The sequence below is a fragment of the Quercus lobata genome, chromosome 10, assembly GCF_001633185.2.
Source record: "Quercus lobata isolate SW786 chromosome 10, ValleyOak3.0 Primary Assembly, whole genome shotgun sequence".
In the NCBI taxonomy this organism is placed as follows: domain Eukaryota; kingdom Viridiplantae; phylum Streptophyta; class Magnoliopsida; order Fagales; family Fagaceae; genus Quercus; species Quercus lobata.
In genome coordinates, this window is record NC_044913.1 from 10889744 (window position 1) to 10915301 (window position 25558).

Here is a 25558-nt window from a genome sequence, read left to right on the forward strand (position 1 = left end):
AACATGTATATATGAAATCTTGCTTTTCCTTTTTCCTTCTGATTGCATCGTTAACCGCCCTCGTTGATGCGCACTATTTGCTTATGAACTCTGCGCTGATTTATTCTAACATGTACAAATAGCTATGCATGTAATACATTCATCATCATGTTCCCCGAACCCTAATTTACTTGCGCCCACAAAGGCCTTAGATTTATTCCTAACCTTCGTCTTACGAAGATATAAGCACCATTTTTAACGTCACGCATAATAGCTAAAACTCGCTTAGTGCCTGGTTTTCCTCATCCAAGTAGTTGGTTTCCCCATAGGCTTGAGTCCGAGGACCATGCAATGCCTTGGTTCTGTCCAAAAACCTAGTTTTCCTCGTCCAAGTAGTTGGTTTCCCCAGAGGCTTGAGTCCGGTGGACCATGCAATGCCTTGGTTCTGTCCAAAACCTAGTTTTCCACATCCAGGTAGTTGGTTTCCCCAGAGGCTTGAGTCCGAGGACTATGCAATGCCTTGGTTCTGTCCAAAACCTAGTTTTCCACATCCAGGTAGTTGGTTTCCCCAGAGGCTTGAGTCCGAGGACTATGCAATGCCTTGGTTCTGTCCAAAACCTAGTTTTTCACATCCAGGTAGTTGGTTTCCCCAGAGGCTTGAGTCCGAGGACTATGCAATGCCTTGGTTCTGTCCAAAACCTAGTTTTCCACATCCAGGTAGTTGGTTTCCCCCAGAGGCTCCGTTCCGAGAGTTGAGTCCGTGGACCATGCAATGCCTTGGTTCTGTCCAAAACCTAGTTTTCCACATCCAGGTAGTTGGTTTCCCCAGAGGCTTGAGTCCGTAGACCATGCAATGCCTTGGTTCTGTCCAAAACCTAGTTTTCTCTTTGTGTGGGATCTTGGCTTTAGGGGAGTTAGCTCCGCAGCCAAGCCCCTAGAGTTTATCCATACGGTTAACGTTACCAAGTGCCTATTTGCTCTTTACGGGGGACCTTGGCTTTAAGGGAGTTAGCTCCTCAACCAAGCCCCTAATCAAGAAACGTAGTCTGTAACAGAACTTTGTACTAGAACTCTATAACCAACGGTTAGATATAACGAAGAAACTCTATTGACCCACTTCCTATACCAACACACAAGCCTTCCCACAGACGGCGCCAATTGTAAGGACGCGATTCGTGGCGGACCGTAACAGTGTCGGGTTCGCACGTGAAAAGGCCCCTAACAACATCATTTGTAGAGCGTGGGTTTGGAAGGCTAGGCCTTGATCGATAGGCGGTGGGTTTTTCGCGGTGTTCGTACCAGTTTAAGTTTTCCTACACCCCTGGAGTCTTTCTCCTGGAGGTGGGCTGGGAGGCTCTGGTTTTTGGCCATTTTTCCCAACCCCCTCATTGGTACACCTTCCTTTTTATTATATAGTCCGTCTTGGTTGATCCTGACCCTCCACTTGTAGATCAGGCAGGAGCTTACTTCTGTATCCATCCCATCAACCGTCCCGTCTAACTTTCTATTAGTTGCATGGACCGACGTTTGCACCGCCCAAACGTCTTTTCTCATTAACCAGCTCTGGGTATTGGCAGGTGCATTTACTAAAGGGGGTGGGACGCACTTTCCTTGGTCCGAGTTCACACCCTGCTTCCCTTTGGGCCCCATTCCGTTCACATCCCCTTGAGGGGGCTGTTCAGGGATTGCCTACACCAGGGTGTTGGTCTTCCTGTTGAAGCTATGGAATGCTGAGGACAGGGTAAGTTCTCAGCCGTTCCCCTTGCTACCTCGGCCACTGATCATTCGTTTTCGGCAAGGTACCTCCTCGGCACGGGCCCTGGGCCCAGATAGAGTTTGGGCCGGACTGCAGAACTCTCGGACCCACAGGCTACAACTAATTTTATAGCTAAGCTTTGTCTGTTTTTAAAATATTATATTTAGGGTAAAATACAAAAGTCACCATTGAGGATTGAGTTAATGTAAGGCACTACTAAGATTTTTTTTTTTTTTTTAATTATCTAATCTGCCCCCTAAGTTCAAAGAACACTTGTCATCATTTGGAAATTTTCTTGGGCCTCCAAGTCCTCTACTTCTTTCTCCATCTCTAACTATTACCATCTATCATTTGCTATTCAAACACTCCCTTGTGTTTGAAAAAATTGGTTTTTGGGGGAAAATAAAACAAAGTTAAGTGTCGATTATGCTTAAGGGACAAATTAGATATTTATAAAAAATCTTAATGTTACTTATCAATAGCCCAAACTTCAGGTTGGTTTTTATTTTTTACCATGTTATTTATTTACATTATTAAATAAATATTAACTAAACTGGTCGCTAACCCATGCGATGCACGAGAAAATTTTTAGTAACTATAAGATTTTAGCAAATCAAATGCCTTAAAATTTGAAAATCTTAAAGAACTTACATTAGCACTCATCATTTTGTTTACAAAGTCAATACTAAATAGATCTACAAATTGCATTCTCATATCTTCTGTCATTTACAAAGTGACAGAACTCTTTTCATTACGGTTTGCATCCTTCTATTTTTTATTTTTTACCATTTTATTTATTTGCATTATTAATAAATATTAACTAAATTAATTATTACTTCACCAATGCAACTATAGTCAAACTCCATTCAGACAAAAAAAAAAAAAACCGATAACCAATCCTTTTTCTCAATTCTTAATCTGCTCATGTTTTAAACCATGTTGGTAATGTTGGCCCAAAAGTCTAAACCCAGTCCATCTACACAGCTCCTGAATTCGTGAAGGCCGAATACCAACTCATGTTAAATTTTTGCGCTGGGCATAATCCGTACAAATTCCACTGTTGGCCAAACAAACTAGGACCAAGTGTAGTGGAAATTGAAGATGCTATCTCATGGCCCATTTCAACTTTAGGACCAAAAGGAAAGATCTTAGATACTGAATAGGGAGGTGTCATTTACAAAACTAAGAGGATCACCAAACTACATAATAGTATACATGTTGGTTTCAATTTTATGTTATATTGTTATCATCATACTTAGAAGTTTGAACTCATTCAACATAAACTTAAGTTGATTCCTTTGCACTATGCTTTAGATCAAAGCATAGATGCTTCCTACATTTAAGTTGTATATTACAAAAATTGTTATTAATTTATATTTTAATGAAATATAGTGTAAAATAGATAATTTGATGTGAGGTGTTTTGAAAAGCAAGTACGTAAAAAAAAAAGAAAAAAAAAAAGTAAGTTCTTATGCTAAAATAGACAGAAGTTTTTGCACGAGCTGATACGAATGCTCTTAAAAATGATTGTCCTTTGCCCTTATAGCAAACAAGCTAAACACAATAGTCCATACCAAAACCTGCAATGACATAAAAGACAAAGAAAATATGCTTCACTTAGTACAATTATGCTACTTTTTATATTGGCTTCATCATATAAATTGACAACAATTATAAGATATAATAAATTTTACAACATATATTAAAACAAAAAAAAAATGATAATTGACTTCGATGTAGGGGTACGAAGGAAAGCAAAACTCAAATGATTCAACACTTTACTTAAATGTAGAGTAAACTAAAACAAATGAATCAAGAATTGATAACAGGTAGTGGTTAGTCAAGAAGTGTTCACTTTACTATTAATCTTCCAACAACAGAGTGAGATCCATCCAAGAATCTCTACCGTATCTATATTTTGCCTTAGCTCAAATGCATCATAAATCATAAGTCTCTACCTCTTTGGCCTTTCCCTTTATTGTCTGTTTGGTTTGAAGGATGGAATAGTGGGAGAATAGAAAATGGAAAGATGATGGAAAAGTGGGAAGATAGAAAAGATTTTAGTTTTCCTCATTTGTGTTTGGTTGGAAGGGTGGAAAAGTGGAGGGATGAAAAACTTTTTTATTTGGTCGGAAAGAGAAATGGGAGGATAGAAAATGGAGTTTGTATAAATTTACTTATATGTCCTTATTAAAAATAATGTTCAATTAAGAAAAAATAAGGCAAACAACCAACAACAAAAAAAAATGCAATCATCCAAAGTTTATTAAAAATGAAAATTCATGTTTGATAAAATATAAGAAATAAATTTAAAAATTTAAAAAGAAAAAACGTTCAAAAAAAAAAATCACTGTATGGTACTATGGTGAATCACGAATTCATGAATGCACATCATCATATTAAAAAAAAAAAAAAAAAAAAAAATCAGCGTCCAGTGAAACTGTGAAACCCAAATGGTAGGCAAGCCACATTTATTACGCTAGGTTGAGGTTGCCAAAAAAAAAATAGTAATAAAAAAAAGAAAATGTGGGCAATTTTGTCCAACATTCACTACCATTTTCTCTTCAATTTGGAGAGATAGTGTTTTGGAGAGGGAGGAGAGAAAACTGGTGGGTCCCACCAAAATCTCTCCTCTTTTCTACCCTCAACCAAACAACCAAAAATATCATTTTCTCTCAACTTTTCTCTCCTTCATTTTCCATCCTCCCTAAAATCACTCCAAACAAACATAGCCTTAGAGTCTGCCACTTAAATCATGTCAGTACTCAGTACTACTAGCAAGAAGCTCCATATTCTAATTACAAAAAACAAACTAAAATTATTCAATTAAGAAAAAGTTTCTCTAGTTTTTTTTTTTTTGAATTTTATTAAATTACAATTTTAATCCCCTTTTTTAAAATTTTTTTAAGAATAAGGATTATCTATTTAGATTAGGGGTATTTTTGATATTTTATGAAGTCGTAACTAACTTTCTGAATCTTCTTAATATATAGCGATAAAACGACGTTGTTTGGGTTTAAAAAAAAAAAAACAAAAATAGATACTAAAACGATGGTGTTTTGGACTAAACATTAAATTTAATATCAAGTTCAATGTGACGTCGTTTTAACATCATATTTTAAAATATATTTAAAAAAAAAAAAAAACACAAAAGAACAACATCGTTATATTCTAGGTTAAATATTTGCTCTCTCAAATTATATCACACACACGCTCTATCACTCTCTCACTCCTCGTCCTTTACCCCTCGTTGCTGCTTGCTACCACTGTTCACCAAGTGTCCCCTTCTCCTCTCTCCATTTTGTCACAAAAATTCTCTAAAGATGGTTTTGAATCTCCATACCTAGTGTTTAGGGCTATAGGTTACTATGCTTCTCCAATTCTCCTTGCTACCAAGTATGTGAATTTATTTGATGCTTAATGTCAAACAACTATGTTTTTCGTTTCTATGCTTTTTAGAAAGATTGTGAATTTTGGTTTAAGATATTTTTTTGTGGGTATTAGAGAAATATTAGGAATATGTCTGTTTCTTTTTTTAAATGATTATTTGGGTTGAATGATTCGTGGGTTGTTCCTTGTGGTTTTGGGTTTTGTTTTTTTTGAATATTTAGACTACTTTTTTTAACCGAAGTAATTGCACTGAACAGGTATGTTGCACCGCATCTTGCGTAGACTGGTTCTCACCCCTCCATAGGTGAGTTGTGGTGCTAAATAGACCCCCAAAACTAGCTGCACGCACCGTGTACACGTTGAAATTAAGTTCTTATGTCTAAAATAGACAGAAATTTAATTAAGTTCTTATGTCTAAAATAGACAGAAATTTTTACATGATCTAATGCTAATCCTCTAAGTTTAGCTTAATTTAAATAAAATGTCATATATTGTTTCTCGATAAGTTGTTTCTCTCTCTCATGTAAATCCACTACTCATAGTCTATACATGTATAATTGTGACAAAAGTGATGAATCTTTATCTTATACTAAAATTTTTGGATTCATTGCAATTCTACAATACTTCTCTATTTATTAAGACCAGCATTTAAAATCTCTCACCATCTCTTTTCTCTCTTGTTCTCATCAGCCAAAACAACAAGTCTTTCCTTTTCTTACTTTCTTGCTTAGGTGAGTCATCTCATTTTATTTCTTCGCTTGTTATGTTGGGTTGACATATAACGTAAATGGTAGATTTGTATGGTTAATTGTTTTGAGATTTTTGTGTGTTTTTTTTTTCTCAATTTGATTAGATTCATACGGTGTGTTTTTTTGGAGGTGAAATAGAGTGGATGAAAAACTTTTGAGAGAAAACGGAAAGGAAAACTTTTTTGAAGTGTGTTTGGTTGGGTGAGGAGGAAGGAAAATAGATAATAGGATCCAAGTGTTTTCTCTCTGGGCCCACCAAAAAGTTTTCTTCCCAAAATGAAGAGAAAATTAAAGGAAGAAAATAGGTTCCTTAATGGACAAAAATGTGTGCAGTTGCACATAGGCAATTCGTCCTTTTTTTTTTTTTTTTTTTTTTTTTGCTTTGCTTTGCTTTCCTGGGCAGTGGCACATTGCCTTTTTTTTTTCTTTTTTCTTTTTTTCCTTTCCTAGATGTTGCCATTTTTTTTTTTTTGGGGTGTGAGTAGTTTTTTTTCTTCTTCTTCCCTTTTCCTTTTTTTTTTTTCTTTTTTTTTTTTTGTAACTAAGACATGATTTTTTTTGGAACATTGATTTTTTTTTTTTTAATAAATTGGGTGATTGCTTTTTTTTTTTTGGTTGTTTGTCACTTTTTTGTTTTAAATGGCCATCATTTTTTAACAAGAGTATATGAGTAAATTTATACAAACTCACTTTTTCCATCTCTCACCATCTCTTTTCTCTCTTGTTCTCATCAACCAAAATAGCAAGTCTTTCTCTCTCTTACTTTCTTGCTTAGGTGAGTCATCTCATTTTATTTCTTCGCTTGTTATGTTGGGTTGACATATAACGTAAATGGTAGATGTAGATCTGTATGGTTAATGGTTTTGAGATTTTTGTGTTTTTGTGTGTGTGTGTGTGTGTGTGCGCGCGCTTTTTTTTTTTCTCAATTTGATTAGATTCATTCGGTGTGTTTGTAAAAACTTTTGAGGCAAAATAGGAATGAAAACTTTTTTGGAGTGTGTTTGGTTGAGTGGGGAGGAAGAAAAATAGATAGTATGACCCAAGTGTTTTTTCTCCGGGCCCACCAAAAAGTTTTCTCCCCAAAATGAAAAGAAAACTGAAGGAAGAAAATAGGCTGCTTAATGGACAAAAATGCCCATGTGCAACTCGTCCTTTTTTTTTTTTTTTTTTTCATTTTTTTTCCCTAGATGTTGCCTTCTTTATATATATATATATATATATATATTTTTTTTTTTTGATTTCCTATGCTGTGGGTGTGATAGTTGTTTTTTTTTGGAACATGATTTTTATTTTTTAATAAATTGGGTGATTGCTTTTTTTTATTTTTATTTTTGGTTGTTTGTCACTTTTTTGTTTCAATTAGCCATAATTTTTTAACATGGGTATATGAGTAAATTTATACCAACTTACTTTTTCAATTTCTCCACTTTTTTACTCCCAACCAAACAAAAATGAGAGAAATTAAAATTTTTTCTATCCTCTCACTTTTCTATCCTCTCACCATTTTCTATCCTCCCACTTTTTTACCCCACCAACCAAACGAACCCTTAAGTTATGTGGCCAAGAAATAAGATAAATTCCAGGCGAAGAAAGAAAATGAGTTCAAGAGAGTTCATATGTGCCGATTTACACAGAAGCTAATCACATGGTGGAATTAGGGGATTAGGATAAAAAGGTAAAAGAATAGGAATGTTTGTATGTTATAACTTAACTTAATGTTGATTTTGATTAAAAAAAAAAAACCCAAATAAATACTTCATTTCTAAAAATATTCTAAAATTACTTCATATTATGTTTTAGATGCTTGCTGGACTTTTGTTAGATGCCTGTTGGTTGTAGTAGTTGCTACGTTTGAAAGCAAAAGCAAAATCGTCAGAGGTAGCAAGCTGTTACAATTATCTCCACAACAACTTATCCATATGAAGGATCAAAAGGCCAATGCAAATTATGGAGGAGGGTAAGATTTTCTTTTAATTAAAATAGATGAAAGGAATATTATAAGTTTGTTTGGGTGTGTAGAGTGTAAGATTTGACGAATTTCAAGTAATTGTAAGGGTGGTGTTGAGAAAACTTTAAATACCACTTTCATAAAATTTTAAAAACTTATCAAAAAAGTTAGTATTTTTTTTTCCATAAAAAAATTTTCTAAACCAATAGTAACATTTCGCTTAATTATTTTAATAGTATTGCAGAAATACATATGGCACCTTATCATTTTAGGTAATAAATCTTATTAATTAAATTTATTATGAAATTCACCGTTCATTTAGGTCTTTTGTACAATTTTGTTAAGAAATTGCATTTTAAAATATTTTTTCCTCTTATGAAATAATGTATAAAATTAATACAAATATTTTACAGATTTTTATGTAAGATTTTTTTTTTTCAATTATTTTTTCATAGTTAATTGAACACTTAATGAAAATTTTTTAATGGAATTGGACGATACACTTGGATTTAATAAATTTAAAACTTAGAGGACTTATATGAACGAAATTAAATTTAGAGAATTGAAATAAATTTCATACAAACTTAAAATGTGCCATTTGCATTTTAGTATTTTATTTTTATCAAGGGTGTCACTCTCTTCAGCGCCATTGTTTTGGGTATGGAAAGCCTGTACATTTGACCTTGATATGCAATGAATAGAATTTCCCTTTATATAAAATTTATATTTACAAAGTCTTTTTTTTTTTTTTTTTTTTGGAGAATCCAATATCTTGATTATGTACTTGCACTCTTTCTCTGAAATACATGGACTTCTTTCACCCAAAAAAAAAAAAAACATGAACTTCAAAATAATGTCAAAATCAACTCTCTCTCTTTCTCTCATGTCCCCCTCCCCCCTTCCCACCCCTTTTTCAAAAAAAAAAAAAACCCAAGAAAATTACATGAGATACAGATAAATAGATGGTAATGTTGGGTGGACCTCTTCAAATTTGATTGCCTGTCATCCATACTAGCATACCCATAGAAAATCCTACAAATAAATATATCAAATTTAGATTGGTAAAATTAAAACTATAAAAGAAAAAGAGAAAACAAATAATTATTTTAATATGTAAAGTTTGAAATATTACAAAATTTACAGCAATTTAGGAAAAAAAAAAGTTTATCTATATGGTACGTGATGACATACGTATGTGATATTCATGAGAAATGGAGAGAATGGTTAGGAGGGATTAATCTTAAATATTTCAATTGAAAATAATAAGAAATGTCAGTTACTCTTGGTATCAAGATTATTATATAGTCACTTGACTCACTTGCATCAATAATAGTACTATTTTGACAATTAAAATCAGCTAAATTAACTGTTTTATTTTTATTTATTTATTTTATAAAAAGGAAAATGTAACATATGAAAAGATGTATCTAAAAAGCTACCTGTTAATGCGTCCACCATAGACCAAGTTCTTCCACTTGATGAAGACTTGACTGCACATTAATGCAAAGATCACTTATTGTTATACAATACTTCAGTATAACCAAGTAATTCAGTAGGAATATCCACTATATATATATACTATATAGTATGCAACGAGAAGATAAAAGACTAATATTTTATTAATCTAATCATCCAATTGTTAGACAAAATTCAATTTGATATTCTGATCCCTTAATTATTAGTATTTCTGTCAATTCAATCTCGTAATTTTTAAAATCAAGTCAACGAGATCATCGGATCTCAACTATTTAAATTTTAACAGAATTAATAATCTAATCATCCAATTATTAGACAAAATTTCAATTTGATATTTTGATCCCTTAATTATTACTAGTATTTTTGTCAATTCAATCTCTTAATTTTTTTCTCTCTAAAAAAAAAAATTCTCTTAATTTTTAAAATCAAGTCAACGTGATTATCGGATCTCAACTATTTAAAATTTAATAGAATTAATAATTGAAATTGACTTTATTTTAAAATATTTATATTTTCCATAACTTTTAACCACAATCTGTAAAGTCGAATCAACTTGATTTTGAAAATTTTAAGTGCTAAATTCTCATAATTAATAGTTAAGGGACTAAATTTTGACAATTAATAGTAAAGGAACTAAATCAATAAAATTAACCCTAAGATAACTGATCATGATTAAAACACTTATATGATTGATAATGATTATGAGTGGTTTTGCCTTCAATGACTTTGAGTGTGCGTTTAGATTTGGCTTATTTTGCTGAAAACAATAAAAAAATAATTTTTTTACTGTTTAGCACTGTTCTTTAGCCTAAATATACTGTTCATGGCCAATGAACAATACATAACACGCTGGTTTAAAAAAAAAAAAAAAAGGCCAAAAATGTGACTTTACTCCAAATGCAGACGCAAACATCCCTATCCAAACAGAGCTTGAGTATCTGACATTGGCTAGACAAACCACATGTACAAATAAACATATACATGGCGCATTCACCTTGCATCCAACACAAAAACATTAACCTAAGCAAAGCTTGATTATAATTATTCTATTGAGATTCAAGAATACATTTGGATTGTAGGATTTGGGCATGTAAATTTGGATTTGAGTTATTAAAATTCAAATATCTTGTTTGGATGGTTTTAAAAAAGGTTAAGGATTTAAATTTGACAAATCCACCGTTTTAAAATTCTTGGATTTGAAATGATATTTAAAATTAATGGATTTGAAATCATGACTTTTTAAATCTATTGATTTAAAATCTAAATTCAGATTCAAAAATTCGAGTTTCAAAACACAATTAGTGTTTGTAATGGACAACATGTGCAGTTTGATGTTGAAAGATGTTGGTGTTGAAAGAAAATCAAAGCCTTAAAAATGGTCTAACCTGAATCACAATTTGATGTGGAATTGAAGCTCCCACACATGCACATTTGCCTAATCCCATCAGAACCATACCCACAAGTACCACCAGTGGCCTCACACGCATGGCAAAAATCATCATTCTCTTGGACTGAATACTTCACACGTATCCCATAAGACCATCCATTAGGCCCATTCATTTTCAATGGTGCTAAACTATAAGCACTACTATACCCTTCACACTCAAGCTTAGTGAGATTAATGGACTTGATTGCCTCAAATGCCAGAGCACAACACTCAGGTGGGCCAGACCCATAAGAACCTGAGCCCACTTTTCTATGGCCCACTAAGTCCCATGCTGGACAATCATAGTACTCTTCACATCCCATGCCTGAAACGTTTCTACATGGCAAGTGCTTACCTGGGAAACCTTGGAACAGTGGTGATCTAGCTGAGCAACCAATTAGCATGAACACATTGTCTGCAGTTGGATTCATGTATGGTTCACGCCACGGCTCGACCGCGAAGCCGTTGCCTCTGCCTCCTAGCACAATGTTGTCACATGTTGACAAGTGAGGGTCATGGAGTGTGAGAGCTTGATAGGCATAGTCTATTTCTAAGACCCGGTAAGAACCAGAGCTAATGTGGAACATTAGGACATCATTCATGCAAAACAATAGGTCTCTGAAGCCTGGATGGCCACAGCCATATTGGAGTGCAAATGGGTAATCTATGGTTATGTTTCCACAATAAGATCTACATGTGTTAACATGGATAGCTGAACTAATTACTCTTGGGATTATTAGTGCTTGAATCAAGAGGTAGAGGGTGATGGTGAAAATGTGTATGGTCATGGCTTTGAGTGAAGATTGGGAAGAAGAAGTGAGAGGAAAAACCAAAAAAGAAAAAAGTTGTGTATGGGGAAGAGGAAGATTGTTAAGTATAGTGATCTAGTGGGGATGCAAATGATAGTTTTCTTGGATAGTTGAGGTCCTTGAGAAAATGTGTAAGGGTATGAATTGTGGGGGTACTTTATTCACATGTAGTGTTGAGGAATCTGGTTGAATTGTCTATGGGTTTTCCTTTTCCTTTTTGAGCAGAATTATTTGTTTTTAAAAAAGTTCATTCGGCTGCCTTTTGAAGCTTTGTTAGCTTTAGTTTGCTTTTTGGCACTGTGATATACAATATTGGGTTGCTTTATTTCAAGCGCCATGCTTCTCTATGACTAAAATAGTGTGAGTGATCCAAAATTTCAATTATGTAAAGAAATTATGAAATGATGAAGGCACAGTTAGATTTATAATGATTTTGTCTTTGGGGGCTCCATGACTGAGTATGTAAGTAAGGCACATAGACATCTTTTTGTCCTGTCAGATGAATGGTATACAGGAAGTTAATTTATGAATGGATCACTCTCTTTTTATCAAAATTTGGTGACAGTTCAATCGTGAACATAGTATTGGATGATAATTGATGAGTGTAAATTTGTAACGGCCATCCATAAGATAGATGGACGAAGTCATAAATGCCATTAAATGTATGTGACAACTAAGTAGTAACATTAGGATCATTACCAACGAATGACCGCTAAAGACAGTAAAAGTCAAATACTTATGACAAATGTCAAATGTTCATTGCAAGAATAAATATGAGGGCCATAAAGCCAACACGATATGGAAGGAAAAGGTACAAAATCTGATACCCACAACCACTCGCCATTTTTAACTCTCTTATTGATCTTAGCAAGTGAATCTCTTTACCTCTTTCCAACTTGATAATTAGAGGGTCTTTAGCCAATATCACATCAGTGTTCTTCTTTTTATCCATTCATAGTCTTTCTTTGCAGATTGACTAGCAGAGCAACATGTCATCGTCCAATTGATGAATTTTTACTTCATCAATAATGTTTCAAATTAAAAATTGCAGTCTACCTTGCTACACTTTTTTTTTTTAATTGCCTCTTTCATTTAATCTTCAAACAAAAAAAATTGCTATGACAATTTAATGTGGACAAAAATCTGCAGGCCCTTCATTTCTTTTCCCCTTTTTTCCTTCAATTTTCTGGAATAAAGGAGATTCGTTATGGAATCTTTTTTAAAGAAAATTTTACACTTACACAACTATATAGGCAGAAGGCTGCAGGTTTTGCATTGAACATTATCAGCTTTTCTCTTTTCCCAGAAGGCTGCAACTTGCAATTTTTGCATTCATCTCAAACTAAAATTAAAGTTAAGAAGATTAAAGAATGTAGCATTTTCCAATTGGAGCGATAAGGTTAATGATGAAGCTATTCCCTATTCTTCTTTGAAAATTATCCAATAGACCATTCATCTTTTTTGCAAAATTGGCATTCTTTATTAAGCATTCTTAAGCCTACATATATTCTATTATGCATTTATGCTTATAAGAACACACAATCAAACAAATCCAATTTAATGGATTCTTATATTTTTCTATGGAGCCGATCGAGCTGAATCAAGTCACAGACCACTCAAACTTTTCAATTTGAAAAATCAACAAATTGTGAAATGAGATTGGGTTTAGCCTTTGTGAATGATCTCGAATGCGCCTTTAAGCATATCTTAACTTGACTCAACCTTAGAGCATTTTGCTTAAACACATACTGATAAATACTATTATTATCCCAGCCTTTGCTCATAGGAAGGAACATGCTCAAGTCCTGGATTTAAAAATTCTACTGAGTATTCATAATCATAGTCTTGCTTGCCATCTCAAAGTGCTGAAAATGCATTCTACCTTGTTATTTTGATCTTCAGCTAGAATACAATACAATTCTTTAGAGCGCATATATGTATCACCAATTTTCACTTCCATTATTTGGTCATAAAGAATCCCGCTTTTAGAAAATGATTTATAAAAATTTCACACCAAGCTAGAATTGAAACCTTTAATTTTTTTTATTTTTCATAAAGCTTAGGTTCAAAATAAACATAATTAATATATGGTCAGTGCCACACGGCCAATCCTTGGCACTTAAGTCCAAATTTTAATTTTAATTTTTTTTTGGAAACAGTCCAAATTTAAATTTGAAGTCATATATAGAATGCTCAAACTCAGTTTAGTTTTTCATATGATTCTCAAAATAAAAGTTTAATTCTTCATATTAAACCTTGAATTTCCTCTTCTTCTTCATTTTTTTTTTTTTTTTTTTTTTTTCATGTTGTGAAACCGTTGCAAATCTCAAAAATAAGATTGGCTTAGTTTAGCTATTCAGTTTGAGGGAGCCTTATAAACTTGGTTCATATTCAACATATTACGTGAGAAATTAGTTCTGGACATGGATTTTTTTGTTTGGGGGGTCTAAAATAAAGGGACTTTTAAAAATTAAAAAAGAAAGAAAATGGACCTTCATTGTAGATTATATCTTTCGAAATTCGTGATCATACCATCACAATATAAATCACATGAAATTAAAAAATAAAATAAAAAATTACTGGAACCAAATACCATGTAACGTTAATAGAATAATTATTATAAAAATTAATAAGCAAGAGAGCACAAGAAAGTCCCAATACATTATATTATCAATAGCTAATGTGAATTACTCCTGCAATCCATAGCTTATTTCATTTTGCTTCCACACAAATTACATGGTACTTCCTGCCACATTCAAGAAAACACAATATTCAGTAGATGAAAGAAACAACATTAAACCAAATTTAAAGCAAAAGAATTAACATTTTTACTAGAAGAATTCAAAATTATTTTTAATAACAACTAACAATAAAAACATGATTGGTTACCTGTTGCTTAGGAGAGATCCAAGTTAGAAAAAGCTTTCTTGATACTCTAACATAAACAAAGACCTTCTTTTAGGATTTTGATCAGCTTTGATACAAAACTCCTTATAAACAAAAATATTTCTAATAAGTTGAGCATTCATCATGAAGATGAAAATTTTCAAAAAAGAAGGGTATTCCATGATTTTCACTTTCTAGTTTAACTCCTTTTCTAGAACCCACTAGGTGCAATGTTTAATATAGGTGCTGCACTTAAATTTATATAGGCCTGAAGGTATGTTTTCATATGCTTCGCAACATCTAAGTTGTAAAATATTATTCATTAAGACATGATATGCTCAAAAATTCCAGCCCAACAACTATAACTATATTGTTCTTTGTTCCTATTAATTCTCCATATTTGCAAAGATATTGTAATATCACCTTCCTAAATTAGCTAATACTCACAACTTTGAATGGATTATTTTTCAATTGAACACCAATTTTTCCTTCTTAAGCTTACGCAAGAGACAAGTAATTATGCTTATAAGGTAAGGAAGAAAATTGGAGTGATGTTCAATACTCGTGCATGTATTCGTTAAAAAGGCATGAGGTTCATTGGAGTGCATGTATATAAAGAAAAAAAAAATCTAGTTTAATTAGAATTTGAAATATACGGATACAATTTATTACCATCATGTTAAGATTTCAATTGATTTATATTTTATGTAGGTGGGATTTAATCACCCATAGATTATTCAAACAAATTTATCAATTAAAATAACTTGAACCCATTTACGTACTTTTTTTTTTTGATAAACTCATTTACATACTTAATTAGACCTTAACCGATTAAGAGCTTTGTAATTCAATTAGTATCACTTAGGCTTTGTAGCAATGAAATCTAACTGGAATGCAGGGCCAAAAATCTTGTGTATATAATTAAAGCCTTCTAACTCCAACTGTAAGTGAAATCTGACGTTTTGTTGCAAGAACCACCTCCAATTTTTCCCCTCTCTTGGACGGGTGAGGAGGCATTCATTCAGGAGTAATTGATGGTACCTAAAAAAAATCCAAAAATTATTAGCATCATCAAATCATGGAATGCTTTAATTTTTGCTAAATTATATCAAGGGTTTAATATACAATCTTAAGGCTTATCATCCAAAATGTAAAATTAAAATTAAAAAGTTAATCTTTACAAGTGTTTAATGTTTATCCCTTCCAAGTAAGTTGGATAGATCTCAATACAACACAACTCTATGAGATAATTACGGTGTGATTCCATTCAAAAAAAAAAACCTTTAATTAGTATGTGTAATCTTGATATTGTAGATTATGCACTGTTGTTATTCGATCTTGTTCTCTTTGCAAGAAATCTAGTCCACTACCAAAGTCCAATGACTACAGACTACACAATTTTATCAAACTTTTGGGACCCCTTCAACTTTCTGAAATAAACCATACTGAACTACAAAATTATTCCGATGCCATCAACAAACACCACCAAAAGTAATAAAAAGTCACCAAGCTATTGCTACTCATATCAGCCATTATTACTGCAATGTTTTGCCATTTTCAAACTGGGGAAGAGGAGGAGGCATTTACATTCTAGGAACTGGAAGATTAAATGTAACAGGCTAAACAGTGGAGAATTTTTTTTTTATCAATTTAGATAAACATTAAATGGAAAACACAAGAAAACAAAGAGCTGCACATAAATAAACACAAAAATAAATATCACTAGACTTGTCTCTATCCCTTGCTAATATTAGGGCTATAGCATCTGATAAGTATGGCATGGCATGCCATAATTTGCAATACATGAGTTTGTCATCAACTCCAACACCCACTTCTCATACTCTACCCCAAGTCACTAGTAATAGTAAAAATCTTTCATGGACAAAAGGAAGCCATCCATTGCCTCTAACAAAGATTAATTTCCTTTTTCTCTCAAAAAGAGTCTAATACAAGGGTGAGTAATTCATTCATATACACCAGTGGTCTTCTCCTCAGTAGAAACATTAAAGGCTACCATTGATGTAACGGCATCCTTAACGTTTCCGCTGAAGAGAAGACCTGTGGTATGAAAAGGAAAATCACTACCCAATCAAGAGATACAAGGCCAAAGATAATTGTCAAGAGTCTTGTAACTCAACTGATTGTCACCTTTAACAACAACATAAATTTATACTAAACTTAGTTTCTATTCAGCTGAGACGTTAGAATTCCTAAGGCTAAGGACTCAACTCAAATACATACAGAGAAGTGCTACATCAACTCCTAGGATCTTGCAATATCCCAAACCACCATATATGGTTGATCTTTTCTATTGTATTCCGCTTGGGACTGACCATTTCTGAAACGATTTTACTTCATAGTACCTAAAATTTACATTAATTTAGTTTTTTCGTCCTTAATTTTTTTAATTAATAAGTTTATTGAAAACACTTTCTAACTTAAAATTTGTTTCTAGTTAATTTTATTCGAAGTGTCAAACTTATTTTAATAATTAGTAAAGAACTTGACATGCATGTTATATGAATTTCATATAACCTTTAGAGAAAAAAATATATATATATTAGCCAAATTATCAAGCACGTGAGTCCCACACCATGTGTTTATTTTAAATGACTATTTTATTTTAATTTTGTTGCGTTACCGTTTATATTAATTTAATTTTTGAAATTGTAATAGTTTTAACATAATTTTTACCAGCACTTAGCTTCAAAATTTACCGATGAAATTGGATAAGTTATGCACCTTTTTTTTTATTATTATTATCAATACTATCTATAAGAGGATTTCCCTCTTTAGATTAGATTTTTGTTTGGTTTAGAAGTACCCATAAACCCTACATTTAATAGGAACAAAATTTGAGAACAACTTGGTAAAAATATATCTTCAACTTCACGTAAAATGCCTACAAAATAAGACATTCTCCTACTAATCCATGTTTTCAAAACAAATTTATCCATAAATTTGAAAAAAAAAAAAAAATCTCATTCCACTTTGATATTTTCCTCAAGACGATATACACTAGACCCAAAAAAAAAAAAAAAGAGCCTCATCGCACGTGCAAAGTGCGTGTGATGAGGCTAGTTATTAATAAGGATCAAACAACACAAAATTCTTATCAACTCAATTCAACCAAATCATTGTAGACTCAATTCAAGCATGTTCAGAACAACTAAGTCTCTGTTTGGGAACAATGGACCGAACTGGACCAAATGGACCTAGTTGAACCAAATGGTCTGAACTGGACCGAAGTGGACCGGTTGCTCTAAAATGGACCTAATGGACTGAAATGGGCCAAAAGGACCTAATCGGACTGAATAGACTAAAGTGGGCCTAAGGGACCGATATGGACCGAAATGGACCAAAGAGACCGAATGAACAAAGTGGATTGAATGGACCGAAGTGATCAGAATTGGAACGAAACGGACCGAACTGGATCAAAGTGGACTGAATGAACCAAAGTGGATTGAATTGGACTAAAGTGGACCTAATTGGACCGAAATGGACCAAATTGGACCAAAGTGGGTGTTTATTATCTCTCTTTAAATTAATGAAAATGATATATGGTTCTTTAAGTAGGAACAGAACTAGAACCTTCAACATGGCCTTAAATACTACATTAGCATATGGATATTAACACAGTGGTGAAAATTAAAATTTATTTTTTTCAGTGAGAATAAACGAAAAATAAATAGTGTCTCCACCAAAAATGCTTGTGTTACTTGTATTTTCTATTATAAGTTACATTAAGGTTTAAGAATATGTAAAGTCTTGGTAATAAAAAGTGATGAACCTATTATGATTGGTAAGTTACAATTATATATATAAATATATATATATATATATATATATATATATATAAATTAAAAATGATGAAAAGAAAATAATGACATGACTACTAATATAGTTCACCAGAAGCATAGTAATAATAAATATTATGCTTCAAATTTTAGTTATTATATAAATATGTAACGTATTAATGAACCATTATTAAATAAATGTGATCAGATCGACCAATATTCTTGAGGAGAAATGTAGTTTTCTTAATTTTTTGCCATTTTGAATGATACATGTCAGCCATTCACCAATGATAATGTAACCTAACTTCCTCTTTGCAAGCTGATCATTCAAGACTAAAACTTAAGAAAATAATTTAGTTCTTCAGCGGGCAATAGTTTGCTTTTTGGCATTGCAGCCCCCACCAAATTAAAGAGGAAAAAAAAAAAAAAAAAACCGAAATAATGTCACTTGGTTGCTCTATCATAAAGTGCAAAATTTCCTGCTTCTCTAGGACTGCAATAGTAGATGTCATTGAAACATTACGAGTGAAAAGTAGAGATGGATTTGCATGTAAAAAAGAGTAATGCTAAGGTTACAAAAAAATGACACAATTTGTGCTATAACTTGCCCACGTGGCGAGTTGTGAGTGGTAAAAGTGTGTCCTCACATAGGCCTACCATCACACCTCTACCACTTATAACTCACCACAAAAACGAGTTGTGTCAGAAGTTGTATTATTTTATGTATTTCTAGCGTTACTCTGTAAGAAATGTTGCATTGTATGACCAGCTTGTCGCTTAAATATAATAAGACTCTTTGACTGTTTGACATCGTTGGATAAAGCCACCACATTTGAATTCTTGCAACACTGCAAATGGATCACTTGTAATTATTATTATTATTATTTTTTCTTTTGAGTTTTGATACGGGATCTTTGGGCATTTTTTTTTGCCAAATATTCAGTTTTTGCAAAAAATAATATATTACTTAAAAATCTCTGCTCAGAGTTATTTTGTTATCTAGCCCCTTTTGGAACTTGAGTTTGTCAAACTCAATTCTTGAATTCCAAGTAAAAATTGAGTCGAGCAAACTCAAATTCCTAGCAAATAGCTTTTCATGTGGATTGTCTAAAGTCACAGTTAGATCTATAATGATTTGGCCGTTGGGGGCTCCATGGCATCTTCACTAAGTAAGGCACATACACATCTTTTTGTCTTGTTAGATGAAATGTATACAGGAAGTTAATTTATGAATGGTCCACTCTCTCTTTATTAACATTTGGTGAAAGTTGAATCGTGAACCTAGTGCTAGATGATAATGTTTCAAATTAAATTGTACAGTCTACCTTGCTACACTTTTTTACCATTTTACATTTTTTTTTTTTTGATTGCCTCTATCATTTGATCTTCAAACAAAGTAAATTACTATGATGATTTAACGTGGACAAACATTTGTGGGCTCTTTATTTCTTTTCCCTTTTTTTTCCTTCAATTTTCTGGCCACAGATATTTCATTTGGGGTGCCATACTTGTGTTGTACTTGTATTATACTAGTGTCGTACCTGTCATATCATGTTATAATTTTTTAGAAGTTGCTTGTATCACAGTTTCGTACCCATATATATCTGTACGACTGTACCCATATTTGTGTCCATCAGTCCATGCTTACAAGAATAAAGGAGACTCATTTTGGAATTTTTTTAAAGAAATTTTTACACTTACAAAACTATATAGGCAGAAGGTTGCAAGTTTGCATTGAATATTATCAGCTTTTCTGTTTTCCCAAAAGGCTGCAACTTGGAAATTTTGCATTCATCTCAATCTAAAATTAAAGCTAAGAAGATTAAAGAATGTTGCATTTCCCAATGGGGGCGATAGGGTTAAAGATGATGAAGCTATTCCCTATTTGACTTGGGGAATTATCTAGTGTCTGTTTGGGAACAACTTATTTAGTTGAAATTGAAAACTTTTTACTAAAAGTATGGTAGATAAAGTTAAAAAGTAGCCGAAATAGTACAGTGAGACTCATGAATAGTATTAAAAAGTATAGTAGGACCCATGAATAGTACCAAAAATAAGCAGAATAGTAAAAAAAAAAAACTAGTTTTTTAAGCCAATGCAAAACGTACAACTAGTATACCCTTCATCTTATTAGCAAAATTGGCATTCTTAGCCATATCTATTTTATCATGAATTTATGCTCATAAGAACACACAATCAAACACAGCAAATTTAATTGAATATAATATGTTTCCATGTAGCCCTAAGTCCAAATTTATTAAGACCTAGATGAATGGTGCTGAATCAAGACACAGACCACTCAAACTAGTCAACTTCAAAACTCAACCACTTGAGAAATGAGCCTGGGTTTAGCCTCTGTGAAACCCAACAACTTGTGTAAATATTTAATTTCTGATATTGGTTCATATCCAACCTATTGTGTGAGAAATTAATTCTTAATATATGGACATTAAAAAAAATTGGTCTAAAATAAATGGACCTTGATTAGATCTTATCTTTTATTAATTGCCATCATACTTGTAAGGACACAATTTTTAACGACCCAAGGATGGGCTCGTATATGAAAGGGGCCCGAACAATACGATTTGTAGAGAGCGGGCTTTGGAAGGCTGGACCTTGGTCGTTGGGCAACGGTTAGGTCGAGATTTTCATGGAAGCCCATACAAAGGTAAGTTAGGCCTGCATGGCTAAGCTTTACCCGGATATGATGAGAAGATCTTTCTCCTCGGAATTAGTCCGAGGAGCGTCTTGTCCTCACCGTCCTTCTTTCTCATGAGTTCGTTCTCCCCTCCTCCTTTTTCTCTGGTTCCTCCAGAAAGAGTCCCCCTTTTTAATACCACGAGCTTCTCTTTTATACTAGTATTTCCTTCCCAATCTTCATCTACGTGTCTGTTTCCCCTTGTTCAGGGTGGTCACTTGTCTTATCGATCCTCACATCAGAGTGGTTGGGGAAAGCTGGATAGCAGGGTATGAGTATGGGTTTGTCAGGCGCTGGGCTCCACATTAAGGTGCTGGCAGCCTTCTCCCCTGTGCTGTTCCTGTGCTGAATCTGTCATTTTCCTCAGGCCTTTTTGTGAGATGTTGGGCATAAAGTCGTCCTCGACAACATCCTTGGACCTTTCAAGGAGTTTTCATTGCGCGTTCTTAGCATTAGGGCTCCTCGGACTGGGCTTTGGGCTTTTAACACAAAATGGGCTGGGACCTCAGATTTCGGGCCCCACAATAGCCCCTCAAAAATCTTGCTGCCCGACTTTTCAGTTGGGGAGGAGGGTTTTGGTGACATTAGGCCCACATTACGGCTTGCTCAAATCCAGTATTCCATTATTACTTGCATTTTTTCATTTACATGGGAGGCGTGTCAAGATAAGGACCACTCCTTTATTTTTCGCTCACGCAGGGTCTTCTGACATTTCAGTACTCGAGGCGCGCCTTCTCGAGGATCTTCAGATCCTACGGCTGAGGATGAGGTTGGAAATTGAGCTGAGCCTGCTTTGTTCGTCGCATCCCTTGGAAATTTACATGCATTAAATGCCACCGGTTTACTTCTGTGTATAAATAGGGCAGGGGGTCACTCCATCTGCACATGAACTCTCCTGTTTTCTTCAGGATCATACTTCTTCTTTCATATTTGTGATCTTCATTTCTAGTGCCACTCTGCCTCAAAGCAAGATGTTTGAGACGTGGATAGGGATGAAAGGTCTCCGCATGCTTCAGAGGCACTGAATCCTCAAGGTGATATGGTATGGACAAGGATGGCACAGATTCAAACCAGTCCTCCGTTTTGACAGGAGGAAGATGGTATTCCTCCCTCTTTTAGTCAAAATCTGAAGCAGGTTCTGGTCATGCCAGATTTTTGGTATGTCAGAAGAAGGAATTTCCGCCATCAGCGCCGTCTGCCTTGTAGTAGGCAAATTTTTGTGGGGGCTCCTCAACTTCCAGCTCTCTACACCTTTTCTTCAATGGTGTAGGCCTCAAGTTGGGTTCCCTGCACCTTTTCTTCAGCGGCGCCAGCCCGAAGCCAGGTGCTCCCTGCACCTTTTCTTCAACACTGCAGGCCCCACATGGGGTTCTTTGGCTGCCTGAGTTATGGGCATGTAAAAGTATTGCGGAATGGTTCCCTTACTCAATGTCTTGGCACGGCAGCCAACCTCTCCTCTGTGCTTCTCCTTCGGCTTTATCTTTACTTCCTTGTATTTTTTCTTTTTACTTACGTAGTTAGTTGTAATGTAAGCTTGTTTAAGCTTTTCATTGTATACTGTACTATTCCTTTGTCTTAATAAAAAATGAGTTTATTTCTTTCTAAATACTTTTCTTTCCTGCAACATCTACTTTGTGCATAAATGTTAAATATAAGCCTGCCTTTAATGATACTCAGAGCAGAAAAATGCCTTAGTACAGATTCCTACTAGTTTAAACCTACAGACACTATTAAGTATAATAATGGCAATCCTCAATAAATTAAACTCTTGGAACTAACCGGGATAATGGCCGAGCGCTGTGCGATGCATGCTAGACAAATGTCCGAAAACGATAAACTTCTAAATAATTCATCGGAGAAGGTAGCCGAGCAGTGAGGGGCTTCAATCGTGTTTTTGGTAACATATTGCTCTATGTTGCATTAATCCCTTTGGTACTGAGGGTCCGAGGGTAAACTGGGGAATCCGTTTAGTATAGGGATTAACCCAACTGTTAACGGGGAGTTCTTCTCGGATGGGTTTTATGTAACATAGTTTTTCTTTCAAGTACTTGGTTTCCCCATAGGCTTGAGTCCGAGGACCATGCAAGGCCTTGGTTCTGTCCAAAACTTGTAGGATTTCTCTTTTGTACTTGGTTTCCCCATAGGCTTGAGTCCGAGGACCATGCAAGGCCTTGGTTCTGTCCAAAACTTGTGATTTTTTCTTTTTTGTACTTGGTTTCCCCATAGGCTTGAGTCCGAGGACCATGCAAGGCCTTGGTTCTGTCCAAAACTTGTAGATTTTTCTTTTTGTACTTGGTTTCCCCATAGGCTTGAGTCCGAGGACCATGCAAGGCCTTGGTTCTGTCCAAAACTTGTAGATTTTTCTTTTGTACTTGGTTTCCCCATAGGCTTGAGTCCGAGGACCATGCAAGGCCTTGGTTCTGTCCAAAACTTGTGATTTTTCTTTTGTACTTGGTTTCCCCATAGGCTTGAGTCGAGGACCATGCAAGGCCTTGGTTCTGTCCAAAACTTGTGATTTTTTTTTTGTACTTGGTTTCCCCATAGGCTTGAGTCCGAGGACCATGCAAGGCCTTGGTTCTGTCCAAAACTTGTACTTGTTTCCCCATAAGGAGTCCGAGGACCATTTGTTCTGTCCAGTAAGATTTCTCTTTGTACTTGGTTTCCCCATAGGCTTGAGTCCGAGGACCATGCAAGGCCTTAGTTCTGTCCAAAACTTGTAGGATTTCTCTTTTGTACTTGGTTTCCCCATAGGCTTGAGTCCGAGGACCATGCAAGGCCTTGGTTCTGTCCAAAACTTGTAGGATTTCTCTTTTGTACTTGGTTTCCCCATAGGCTTGAGTCCGAGGACCATGCAAGGCCTTGGTTCTGTCCAAAACTTGGTTTATTTTTCGACCCTAAGCCCCTATACCAGGGCGGGGAGAGTTGGCCTGAGGCCGGAAGCCCCTAGAGATGCCCACGCCCTTGGCACTGCAAAGCGTAGCCCCTAGTAGAAGTTTACGTCGGAGCAACAGCTGTATGTCGCCGAAGACGTAGGAAACCTCACGAACCTCTGCTTGCTAGAGAGTTGACTCCACCGCCACCCGCGCCAACGCGCAAGCCTCCCCACAGACGGCGCCAATTGTAAGGACACAATTTTTAACGACCCAAGGATGGGCTCGTATATGAAAGGGGCCCGAACAATACGATTTGTAGAGAGCAGGCTTTGGAAGGCTGGACCTTGGTCGTTGGGCAACGGTTAGGTCGAGATTTTCATGGAAGCCCATACAAAGGTAAGTTAGGCCTGCATGGCTAAGCTTTACCCGGATATGATGAGAAGATCTTTCTCCTCGGAATTAGTCCGAGGAGCGTCTTGTCCTCACCGTCCTTCTTTCTCATGAGTTCGTTCTCCCCTCCTCCTTTTTCTCTGGTTCCTCCAGAAAGAGTCCCCCTTTTTAATACCATGAGCTTCCCTTTTATACTAGTATTTCCTTCCCAATCTTCATCTACATGTCCGTTTCCCCTTGTTCAGGGTGGTTACTTGTCTTATCAATCCTCACATCAGAGTGGTTGGGGAAAGCTGGATAGCAGGGTATGAGTATGGGTTTGTCAGGCGCTGGGCTCCACATTAAGGTGCTGGCAGCCTTCTCCCTTATGCTGTTCCTGTGCTGAATCTGTCCTTTTCCTCAGGCCTTTTTGTGAGATGTTGGGCATAAAGTCGTCCTCGGCAACATCCTTGGACCTTTCAAGGAGTTTTCATTGCGCGTTCTTAGCATTAGGGCTCCTCGGACTGGGCTTTGGGCTTTTAACACAAAATGGGCTGGGACCTTAGATTTCGGGCCCCACAATACTCTTTCACAAAAAAAGAGAGGCCATCATGCCTCACAATTTAAACCGCACGTTGAAAGATGCAGAGAGAGTACAATACAAGAAGTCTTTTTTTTTTTAATGCATCAATTTTATTGAAGCTAGACATTGTCATTATTTCATTAATAGTAATATTTTGTATATAGGTAACTTTGATAGGAGTTGCTTAAATATTCTGGTGCATTGGGGTGCTGATGTGGTCAAGGGCTGCTTTGGTTGTGATCAAGTGTTGTTGCTGCCATGTGCTGATGAGAGTATAATCTGTTCTAAGCTAAAATGTAACAGTGGCAGCAAGTGAGTGGTTAGTTAATTGAGTAGCTATTAGGGACCATTCTGTTAGTGACATCTGTTAAATGATGGGGTGGTTAGTTAGTTAGTTAGAAGTAGTTATAGGGTGATACCATTGTACTATAGCTCTGTTAAGGCTTGGGCATAAAGGGGAGGAATGGTTTTAGGGAAGGAATCAATGAAGAATCTGATGCAATACCCAATTCTCTACTCTCCCTAATCTCTCTCTTCCTTTTTCTCTCTAATTCTTCACTGTTCCATTCATTCTCTAAATATTATGTTCATTTCTTGTTTAGAATAGGAATAGTAAATTCTTATCAAACTTGGATTACTCCTTTAATTAATAGCTTTCCTCATGTTGCTTTTGCTCACAGTACATGCTTTGTCCTGCCATATTCAAGAAAGGCACAAAATTCAGTGCACTAATTTTTTTTTTTTTTTTTAATTATCCAAATTTAAAGCAAAAGAGATAATATTTTACTAGAAAAATTCAAAATTATTCACAATAACAAT

At 34.8% G+C, this 25558-nt stretch overlaps 1 protein-coding gene across 1 annotated transcript; it reads right to left on the reverse strand.

Annotated features, from left to right (window-relative positions):
- Positions 1 to 8743: 8743 nt before the first annotated feature.
- Positions 8744 to 11703, reverse strand: LOC115965382. Its single transcript, XM_031084589.1, has 3 exons — positions 10684 to 11703; positions 9262 to 9312; positions 8744 to 8854 (listed from the first exon to the last, which is right to left on the reverse strand). Exons 1-3 carry the CDS (start codon positions 11510 to 11512, stop codon positions 8808 to 8810), a joined length of 927 nt encoding a protein of 308 aa, XP_030940449.1. The 5' UTR covers positions 11513 to 11703; the 3' UTR covers positions 8744 to 8807.
- Positions 11704 to 25558: the final 13855 nt, after the last annotated feature.